Source organism: Helobdella robusta (genome assembly GCF_000326865.2).
Source record: "Helobdella robusta unplaced genomic scaffold HELROscaffold_104, whole genome shotgun sequence".
Lineage (NCBI taxonomy): Eukaryota > Metazoa > Annelida > Clitellata > Rhynchobdellida > Glossiphoniidae > Helobdella > Helobdella robusta.
Window position 1 is genome coordinate 344299 of NW_008703589.1, and position 10347 is coordinate 354645.

General features: G+C 36.1%; 2 protein-coding genes across 2 annotated transcripts; one reads left to right on the forward strand and one right to left on the reverse strand.

Moving 5' to 3' along the window:
- Positions 1 to 1350: 1350 nt before the first annotated feature.
- Positions 1351 to 1916, forward strand: HELRODRAFT_183331 (hypothetical protein; the record flags this gene model as incomplete). Its single annotated transcript, XM_009012360.1, has 2 exons — positions 1351 to 1649; positions 1817 to 1916. 2 exons carry the CDS (start codon positions 1351 to 1353, stop codon positions 1914 to 1916), a joined length of 399 nt encoding a protein of 132 aa, XP_009010608.1.
- Positions 1917 to 9729: 7813 nt separating this feature from the next.
- Positions 9730 to 9945, reverse strand: HELRODRAFT_147997 (hypothetical protein; the record flags this gene model as incomplete). The annotated part of the gene is made up of 1 exon (XM_009012361.1): positions 9730 to 9945. A coding segment is annotated over one exon (216 nt), but the record flags the coding sequence as incomplete, so codon positions are not given.
- Between the last annotated feature and the right edge of the window lie 402 nt (positions 9946 to 10347).

A 10347-nucleotide genomic window follows, 5' to 3' on the forward strand; every position in this document is an offset into this window, starting at 1 on the left:
TATTGTTATTGAGTGAGGGTTATGCTTGTTGATATGAAGGGCTTCTTTAATTTTGAGGCGAACTGGATCGGGTTCATATTCAAGGATCGTTGTGTTGGGATCCAATATGTTCCTCGTAAGCGGTTGATGATGTACCTGTTCCATATGGTCCTTAATGGCACCATTCTGTGTATGCATGGTGAGTATATATATATATATATATATATATATATATATATATATATTTCTTTATTTAGTTTTGCCTGCGTATGATATTTGGTCAAATTTATTTAATAAGAATTGAATAACCTTTATACAGGCTGATTAACTACCATGCAGTAAAATAGCTACTGCTAACATGACGTCATTTCCCCCCAACGATTTCGTAACGATATACACCCATCCGTTTTTATAAATTTTATTTGATGTTTTTTAATTAGTCAGGTCGCAATCATCATCATCATCGATATCGCAATGAAATCAAATTGAGAATTTTTTAAATTTTTGAAAAAAAGTATCTTTATTCATTTTATGATACTACTTTTTTCAAAAAGATACTGTTTGATACATATAACTAGAATAAATATAACGGCTTTCGCTAACTTTTAACGGTCGAACAAGGAACTTACTTCCGGAGGGGAGGAGAGTGATTTTTTATCGTTCGAGTCAAAAGCATGGGGTGGCCTATTTACCTAACCCTTTCTTATGGGCTGAAGCAGTGATACGCAAAAAACCTCAAATTTCAACTTTTAATTATTTTCGGTAATGTCGATTTTATTTTTTAAAATTTATACCAAATAAAAGTAATTAATTACCACACTGAATAATAATTTAAAAAATTTAAATTTAAAACCTTTTAAAACATTTTAAATAGAAGCAATATTCCGAAATAAATATACGATCGCTAATTTTTACTCGAACGATAAAAAAATTACCCTCCAACTCCCCTACGGAAATAAGCTCCTTGTTGAAAAAGACCGCTAAAAGTGAGCGAAGGCCGTTATGTTTATTCTAGTTACATGGTCAAAAGTTACGATCGTATATTTACTAATTACGAAATATTGCTTTTATTTAAAATGTTAAAATTTAAATTTTTTCAAAATTGTTATTCAATTTGGTAATTAATAACTTTTATTTGGTATAAATTAAAAAAAATCGAGATTACCGAAAATAATTAAAAGACGAAAGAATTGAGATTCTTTGCATATCCCTGCTTCAACCCATAAGTAAGTGTTATATATCGGTAAATAGGCCTCCCTTTGGGTCGTCATCGCTAACAACTCGCATATCGATAAAAGAGAGACACAGCCTAAAGATAATACTTTAAAGTCAAAAAATGAGAGGAACGTGCAAACGGGTGCCGACGAGAAAATGAATTATGACGATGACGATCAGCCAGTTTACGACACGCGAGTCTTTCCCTACATCAACTGTCTCTTCGTTTTGCTACTCAAGAACAATTCTATTGTGGTCAAGTGTCAGGCCACTGCAGATCCACCGGCTGACATCTACATCACCTTCCCTGACAATCAAAGTCTCCTTCAACCGAGAAGCCACGGCAAAAAGACAATCACCGTCACCCACGTTGAATCAATTGAAAGGGACAAGCCAGTCTCAGGTAAGTACGAGTGCCAAGCTATCAACAACGACGGGAAATCGGAGGTTTTGGAGTTTGTGTTGCAAGCACCAACTGGAACGATGCTGCATTCAACCTTCTCATCATCAGCAGTAGCAGCATTATTAACATCTTTATCATTTCTTTATGATGGTCTTTTAATTTACTTTTCATACGAGGTGTTTTATTTATTGTTTGTTGTACGATAACCTGTCGAATTAGGAAATGTGCCATAGACGCAGTTGTAAAGAAGGGACTGCCTGCTAGGTCTCAAAAAGATTTTCATCTCGAATTTTCAGCACGTCACTTTAACATCCGATAAACAATCAATAAAATTTGTAAACAAACAAATAACTCAAAGAAATAAATCAAAACAAACTGAAAAATAAATAAATAGCAGTGAGCAACATGACTTTTTTTATCACCAACCAAATCGATTTTTGTTTAAATGAACTCGCAATCATTAACTTAAATTAACATCACAAATTAATAAAGTTAACTTATTAAATTCTCGCTAGTAAGCAACTCAAGATCAGTTGATCGTTAATTAATTAATTGATTAAAATTAAGACGTTAACTGGCGGACTGCAAACGACTGCTCTCAAACGATGGTCTTCAGCACAAGTAAAAAAATTTCGTTCATTTTCATCACTCCCAAAAAGATAATCATAATCAAACAATTAAATTCCGTACTATTATTCATTGTAATTTCTTGCAATCAATGCAGAATTTGCAGATAAAATATTCCTTACAAAATATTTTTTTTGTTAAAGAAAGCCAACCGAAACCTTCCAGTGGGAATCAGAAACCTCCAAGTGGAAATCAAGGAGCCCAAGGGGGAGGGGGAAAGGGCAGTCGCTTTAATATATTTGGAAAACATAAAGGAGGTGGTCAAGGAAAAAAGCCAGGAGGTGGTCGAGGGGGGCCAGGAGGTGGTCAAGGAGGAAGGCCTGGAGGTGGTCAAGGAGGGAGACCAGGAGGTGATCAAGGAGGGGGGCCAGGAAGTGGTCAAGGAGGGGGGCAAGCAGGTAACTGGCAGGATCCGAAAATAGATGGTCTGGGATGGACCGGTCCGACTAAAAGAAAAATAGCTGGTAAAATAAAAGACGGAGCTAAAAAATTTTTTTCGGAAAAAACTCTTATCGGCATCCTGGGTTCAGTTGAGAGTGGCATGGACGCAACATTTCTTATCGCGAGTAATTATTCGATGTTGCTAGAATGATGACGATGATGAAAATAATATCGTTGATGATGATGATGATGGTGGCGGATGTGCCAAGAAAGAACCGTGAAAACATGTAACAATGAACTTGTTAGTGAACATGATGATTAAGATGGTGGTGAACATGTTGACGAACATGATGATGAAGATGGTGATGATAATGATAGTCGACAGGGCCAAGGGTAGAGAGGGAGGCAGCACACCTGAGCGACCAAATTTGAGAGGCGGCCAAATGATTACCCGGTGAAGATACTAAAGTTTCAAATACACAACAACACTCAACAATACAAATTTCGACGTGTTTACATGAGATATATATTTTGCACATACTAACATACACGAAAACAATTCATGGTACGAAAATATCCAACAGCAATTGAGTCGTCTCTCTAATGGTACCAAATTAGGCACCTTGTGTTTAATTCATATTACCACACAGCAATTGGGGAAGGTTTTCACAATTTTTATTTTAAACTGCAATTATTTTACTTTTATTGGTTGATACAGTTGGTCGCTCCTCAGTTCCTAGTTATAAAATTAATGCAAGCATTTTAATTTCAAGTTTTCTAAAGATATGTTTAAGTTCAAACAAAATTAGATTAAAGATATATTATTTAAAAATTAAATCAAAAAATACTCTGTTGGTTATTTGAGGAATACCGTTTCGTTTAAACGAAATAAACTGAAAATTTTTTATTACAACAAAAATTTTCAAGCTAGCTTTGTCGAGCAAATTTTTATTTCAAACTTTCAGCAGGTAATCGTAACCTACTTTTAATATGATTATATATGACAATATAAATTCATTCAAATTTACTCATCATCAACTCTATCCCTGCATGCACGCAAAAAATACAAACAAATACAAACAAGAACATAACACATAATTTCCAACTTAATCAGTTTGACAATTTTAATGTTAAAACTGTAACGAAAATATCACCCAGCCTAATTCGCGCACAAGCCTTTGCTTGCCATTCGAATTGTGTTTTGCAGCACTGAGAATACTTCTCTAGTGAAGTAACTGAGACAAATTTCAATTTAAATGATTTTTTTCTGTGAAATCGGGTACAATTTTGAAGTTTGCTATAAACTGTTGTTTGGCCAACTGATAAAGACGATATTAAGGAAAGTTCACTTAATTTTAAAGTTGTAACTATATATATCAAAAAGAATTTTAAATTTCATGACACATTTTGCGCTGACAACCTCGAGTGAAAATGAGTTCCACACTGGTATGCTCTTAAGTGGATAGCTACAACCAAGGCATACATTTAGTCGTTTAAACTCTCTAACCTATTTATTTTTTGCGTTTTAAATACTTGCCCGCTCAGTGATGTACAGAAAAAGCTGGTAATTTTTTCTAAAAAAAACACGTCGATATGTCATTTAAAATTTAGAGCATAAAGTTAATACAACAGAGCGCCGATTTTAATTTGTACGTACGTGGATGATGGTCCAGAACCGGTTCTGACGACAGAGAGGATGATGATGACAATGAAGAACGAAACAATGGTGGTGAATGTGATGATGAATATGATGACGAATGCTCTAATATCAATTGCAATGACATTGAATAATTAAAAAATTAACCTTCAGACAAAGGGATGGATATGCATAATAAGCTTGTGAACCGTAAACCAGTGGTGAACCCTAAACCAGTAGAGACAGCGTCTGTCGACTTAACCTACGAGCAACTGACCAATCTTTTCACAACCATAACCGAAAACCCTACTACAACTGAACAGAAAGCCAGCAATAAATCATCAGCAAAATCTGGCATGACCACGTTACAAATGGCAGCAGCCGGATTAATTGTTGCCCTGATACTTGGCCTCTGTGCATTCTTCATTATTACGAAAAGAAAGAAAGCGAAAGAGTTGGAAGAGGAGAGAATCAGGAAAGAAAAGTTGGCAGCCGAAGAAGAGGCCGAGAGAGATCAACAAATTCGTCTTGAAAGAGAAAGAGCTGCTCAAATAGAAGAAGAAAGACGAAAAAGGATGGCCGAAGAAGAACAAAGACGAAGAAGGATGGCTGAAGAAGAAGCCAAGCAAAAAGCGGCTGCTGAGGAACAAGCCAAGCAAAAAGCGGCTGCTGAGGAACAAGCCATGCAAAAAGCGGCTGCTGAGGAACAAGCCAAGCAAAACGCAGCTGCTCAAATTTCTGCCGCGGCGTCAACAGCGACTTCCTCGACATCAACAGCGGCAGTCGCTTTTACTACAGCTTCTTCTGCTGCTGCTACAGCCCCTTTTAAAAAATTGAAAAAGAACGGAAAAAAGAGTGCGAAAGATGATGATGATGCCGACAGCGATAGTGATGATGATGACGACAGCGATGATGATGGCGAGAAGGAAGACAAAGGCAAAGTTCAAAAAAGCGCTTCCAAAAAAGGCAAAGCTAAAAAAAAGAAAAAGAATAAAAAAAGTAAAAAACGTAAAAATAGTAAAAAGAAGGGAAAGGGGAAATAATTTAAAAATGAACAACTTTAAATATTCGCACCCGACTATATATATATATATATATATATATATATATATATATATATATATATATATTACTGCGCTATATATATATATATTTGCATGCATACTTTTAAAGAAAATTGTATACGTAATATAAATATATATATATATATATATATATATATATATATATATCATTGAACATTTTTGCCCACTTATCATCAATTAACTTTTTGAAAATACACTCAACAACGTGGAAATGTTGTAAACCGTATTTATTTAGAGCAGGAGACATGGTTAAGCCGACAATGTCTGGCGGCTGCTAATGATGTTGAATTGCGTACTTTTGAACCATCTGTGTAAATTTGGATGAAGTCATCATGTTTTTTATTGCAGTTAGATCATAATTCCATCGCAAACAGTCATGACCTAATGTTTTCTTTTGGGTGGAGATCCTATTGAGATATTTCCATTCCAAATTGATCGTGCGTGTGTCATCTGGACGTCAACCACATCCCATAAACAAACAAATATAAATAATAAACAACACATTAAAACAAGCCAATAAATAAATAATCATCTAACTTATTAGTATTAAACAAATAAACTCAACTAAAATAAATTTTCTAACTATAAGTTTTTATAAATAAAATTAACTAAGGTAAAGTGACCAAGCTCTCGATAATCATTTAACTGGTATATAATCGCTGAAAATTCGTGAATTAAAATTAATTTGGATTTAATTGAAAATAATCAATTGAAAATTTAGACCGCAAACCTTTGTTTTCGAACAATGAATTTCACAGATTCAGGTAGTATATTTTTTCATTTCAATTTTGCATTTCCAAATGAACATCGTAAAAAGGTAATTGAAACCTGCACGATCGATATTTATTACAAAATTTAAACGTCAAATATTTAATCATAACTTATTCAGGAAGTAAACCAGGAAGTGGAAAAGGTGATGGCCGAGGAGATGGTAATCCTCCCGGGAAAAAAAAAATAGTCCGCAAAACAAAAGACTTCGTTATGAACCAGTTTAAGAACAAAACTCTGGAGGATTTTGTAGGCGCAATGGAAAAGGGGCTAGACAAAGGCTTTGATATCGCAAGTAATTATTTGTTGTTGCCAAAAATAATATAATAACGACGTTGATAGAGATAGTGGTGGTAGTGCCTGATATTTAAAGAGTCGTGAAAAAATGTTAAGATTGGGAATGATGGTGCGATGACACGAAAGTGCTGCTGCTGCTGTTCATGATGAAGGGGATGGAGAATGTGATGATGCTGATAATGAGAAAATGCACATCAAATGCACATGCACATCAAAATGCACATCAAATGCACATCAAATCACACAGAAAATGCACATCAACAGACAAAAAGAATGAATCTAATGATGATAATGAATGAAATGAAACGAGAATGAAAGCATTGCGCTGACTTTAAACAATTAACTAAAAATTAACCTTCAGATAAAGGAATGGATCTTTACATTAAATATAATAACATGTTCAATCCTGGAGTCCCACCAGCAGCTGTCCCACCAGCAGCCGCAGTCGGCCCTCCACAAGTGGAAGTGTTCGAAGATGACATATCCGACGAACAACTGGCCAATCTCTTCACAACCGCAGCTGGAAACCCCGACTCTGTGAAATCAGCAGCAAAACCTGGCATGACCACGTCACAAATGGCAGCTGCCGGATTAATTGTTGCCCTGATACTTGGCCTTGGTGCATTTTTCATTATTACGAAAAGAAAGAAAGCGAGTGAGTTGGAAGAGGAGAGAATCAGGAAAGAAAAGTTGGCAGCCGAAGAAGAGGCCGAAAGAGATCGACAAATTCGTCTTGAAAGGGAAAGAGCTGCTCAGATAGAAGATGAAAGACGAAGAAGTATGGCCGAAGAAGAACAAAGACGAAGAAGTATGGCCGAAGAAGAACAAAGACGAAGAAGTATGGCCGAAGAAGAACAAAGACGAAGAAGGATGGCTGAAGAAGAACAAAGACGAAGAAGGATGACTGGAGAACAAGCCAAGCAAAAAGCAGCTGCCGAGGCCAACGCTGCTGCTGGTGCTGGTAGACGTTCGAAAATGAAAAATAAGAATGTAAAAAATGATAATGACGATTATGGTGGCGAAGATGAGAAGGATGACGGCAAAGCTCAAAAAAGGGTTTCTAAAACGAAAGGGAAAAAATGGAAAAAGAACAAAATATGGAAAAAGAACGAAAAATGGAAATAATTTGTAAGTAGACAACTTTAAATGCACGCGATACGCTTACAGAGTCGGATTTGGAGGTCCGGGCCGTTGTGAACAGTATTTGTATTAGTAAAACTCAGTTTTACGACTGAAAAAACAGTTTTATGTGGAAAATCGAAATCGACCAATTGACGTAACAAATCTGTGCAATTTGCTGTCAGTTCATTTTATTTCTAATGCAATCGGAGTTCAATTGAACATTAATGTGAAATTCATTATAAAACCGATCCAACCATCAATTCATTCATTCATTCATTATTCCATTCATTCACCCAACCAATCCATCCATCTATTGAAATTCTACGTAAGGCCATATAATATATGTCATAAGCAATACATACAATAAATATTAAAATATTGACAACAAATATAAATCGATTAAACAGCGGACATGACCGAAGAGAACAAAATCAGCCATACCAACATTGTCGTTGTTATTATTACTATTACAATCATTCTATCGACATCAAGGTTCTGATTAAAAGTTCTGCTGCGGGATAAACAACTCTCACCTCCCGCCTAAAATCTTTCACATCAACCATTCGCTTTCAACTTGTCAGAAGATCATTCCATATTGTTGGTAGAGAAACAGACTGTCCTCTGTCACCTAATTTCGTCCCAGTTTTAGGAAATTATCATCATTCCCAACGGGATCGAATACAATGCATGTCTCACAAACGTCTTAGCTACCTCACAAAAGCCTCATCAAATTTCAAAATCAACAAAATTATTACCAATAACATCGGAAACAATAAGATCACAACTACAACCACACACATACACACACACACACCACATACACACACGCACGTACACGCACGCAAATATACACTTAATGATATTAAAACAAAGTAACGTTTATCGTTCGTGAAACCAGCAAATGAATCCATCAATGATTATTTTAACAAATAAATTAACCACTATTATAATATAATAATAATAACTATTATTATCGAAAAAATTAATTATTAATAATATTATTATTATCACTACAAATACACTATAAATTCAAATAAACATTTTAGTAACTAATTAATTAATAAATACAGCAAACGATAATATGGATAAGTTCAGGGGGGGTGAAGATGATTAAGATGAGGAATACGATGACCATGACGAAGATGAATACTCTTCACAAATGAACAAAGTCTTTCAAGGAAATTGCTCTTCATTCACACGCAGCCCTTCAATACACGATAGAGCGTCCAAAAATTTTTTCGGATTTTCTCGGCCGAAGACCTCGAAATTCGCAAGATTTTTAGTAGATTACAAAATGATTCAAAAAAAATCTTCCGGGTTCTACAAAACGTCAAAATTTGTAAAAATTGGCATTTTCATGATAAAACTCTGCTGCATCTAGCTTTGGCTCCTAGACTAAATATTGAAAAGCTATTTATTTTTCTTTAATTTAAGTTTAACTCTTCAAATAAACAATTTACAGACTATATCGAATTTATTAGATCTCAACTTTCATGCTTTCTCAAGTTTCAACTCAGAATTCAGAGCAACTGTTCAAGGCGATTATGTTTTTGCTGCCACGTTGTTTTATGCTTAAAATGCACTGTTACACTACAATCAATGTAGTATTAAATGGTTAAACCGCTCCGTTGGCACAATGGTTCTTAAATATGACTCAAAAATTTAAAAGTTATTGTGTACTATTGCTATGCAAAAGTATTTCGTGCAATTGCAAAATCCGCGTGTCAGTCGCTGTCGTTATCGCTAGAAACCGCGTCAGACATCCGGCATTGAAATGCCCGGTAGGAAGTGCGCAAGTTAAAAATATTACCAAACGTAAACTGTTCGAACCGTCCCAACCCAAATATTGTAAAAATTCATCGCAAGTTATTGAGAGGTGAGTGTTAGGGACAATCAAATCGTCAAGTGGTCCTTGTAGAAATCTTCTGGACAATCAATCAGTCAACCAATCAATCAATCAATCAATCAATCAATCAATCTTCGTTCAGCGTCCAGAGACCCAGTTTCCCGAGGTAGGACGTTCTGGGCAGATAACACGAAAAATTCAAAAAGTGAAAAACGTCTTAACGATCGGAAGAATGACATTTCCTACGTAACAACAAATACAAATTTTTAATTATTCCTCAAAGACCTTCACCCACACTCTGATCGGCTGCCTGAGTTAAGACGACACCCTGATTGGCAGGCTGAGTTGACCTAGCAACGGCATGCCTGGTCCTCATGTGTCTGGTCCTCTCGTCACTCCTCGAAAACCTCTTGAAGCAGACGTCGCAGCAGTATGGTTTCTCGCCGGTGTGGGTGCGAACGTGGGTGGTCAGGTGGTCGGTGCGGGAGAACGATCGATCGCAGAAGTTGCAGGTGTAGGGTTTGATGCCCGAGTGAATTCGCTGGTGTCGAGTCAACTCGTCTGCTCGAACAAACCTCTTCAAGCAGTCCACGCATTCAAATGAACGAATTTTTGGTGTCGTTGCTGGTGTTGTTGCTGCTGCTGATGTTGTTGTTGATGATTTGCGTTTGATATGAACTCTGGAAGGGCATATGATGATTGGCGGGATGGTATTACTGCCTGGTCTGTTTGAACTGTTGTTGATGTTGTTGTTGATGTTGTTGACTGTGCTGACGTTCATGTCGTTCTTGCTGTTGGTGTCGTTGTTGTTGATGTTTTTAACGTTGTTGCAAACTGTGTAGTCAATGATACAATTTTGATAGGGATTGTTTGTTGATGGGTGGATGTTGTTGATGTCAGCGGGGCTGCTGTTACTCTGAATCTTGTTACTGTTGTCATTACTGTTAGAATGATCGAAGTTGTTTTCAATCGACAAATTGAGTGGGGA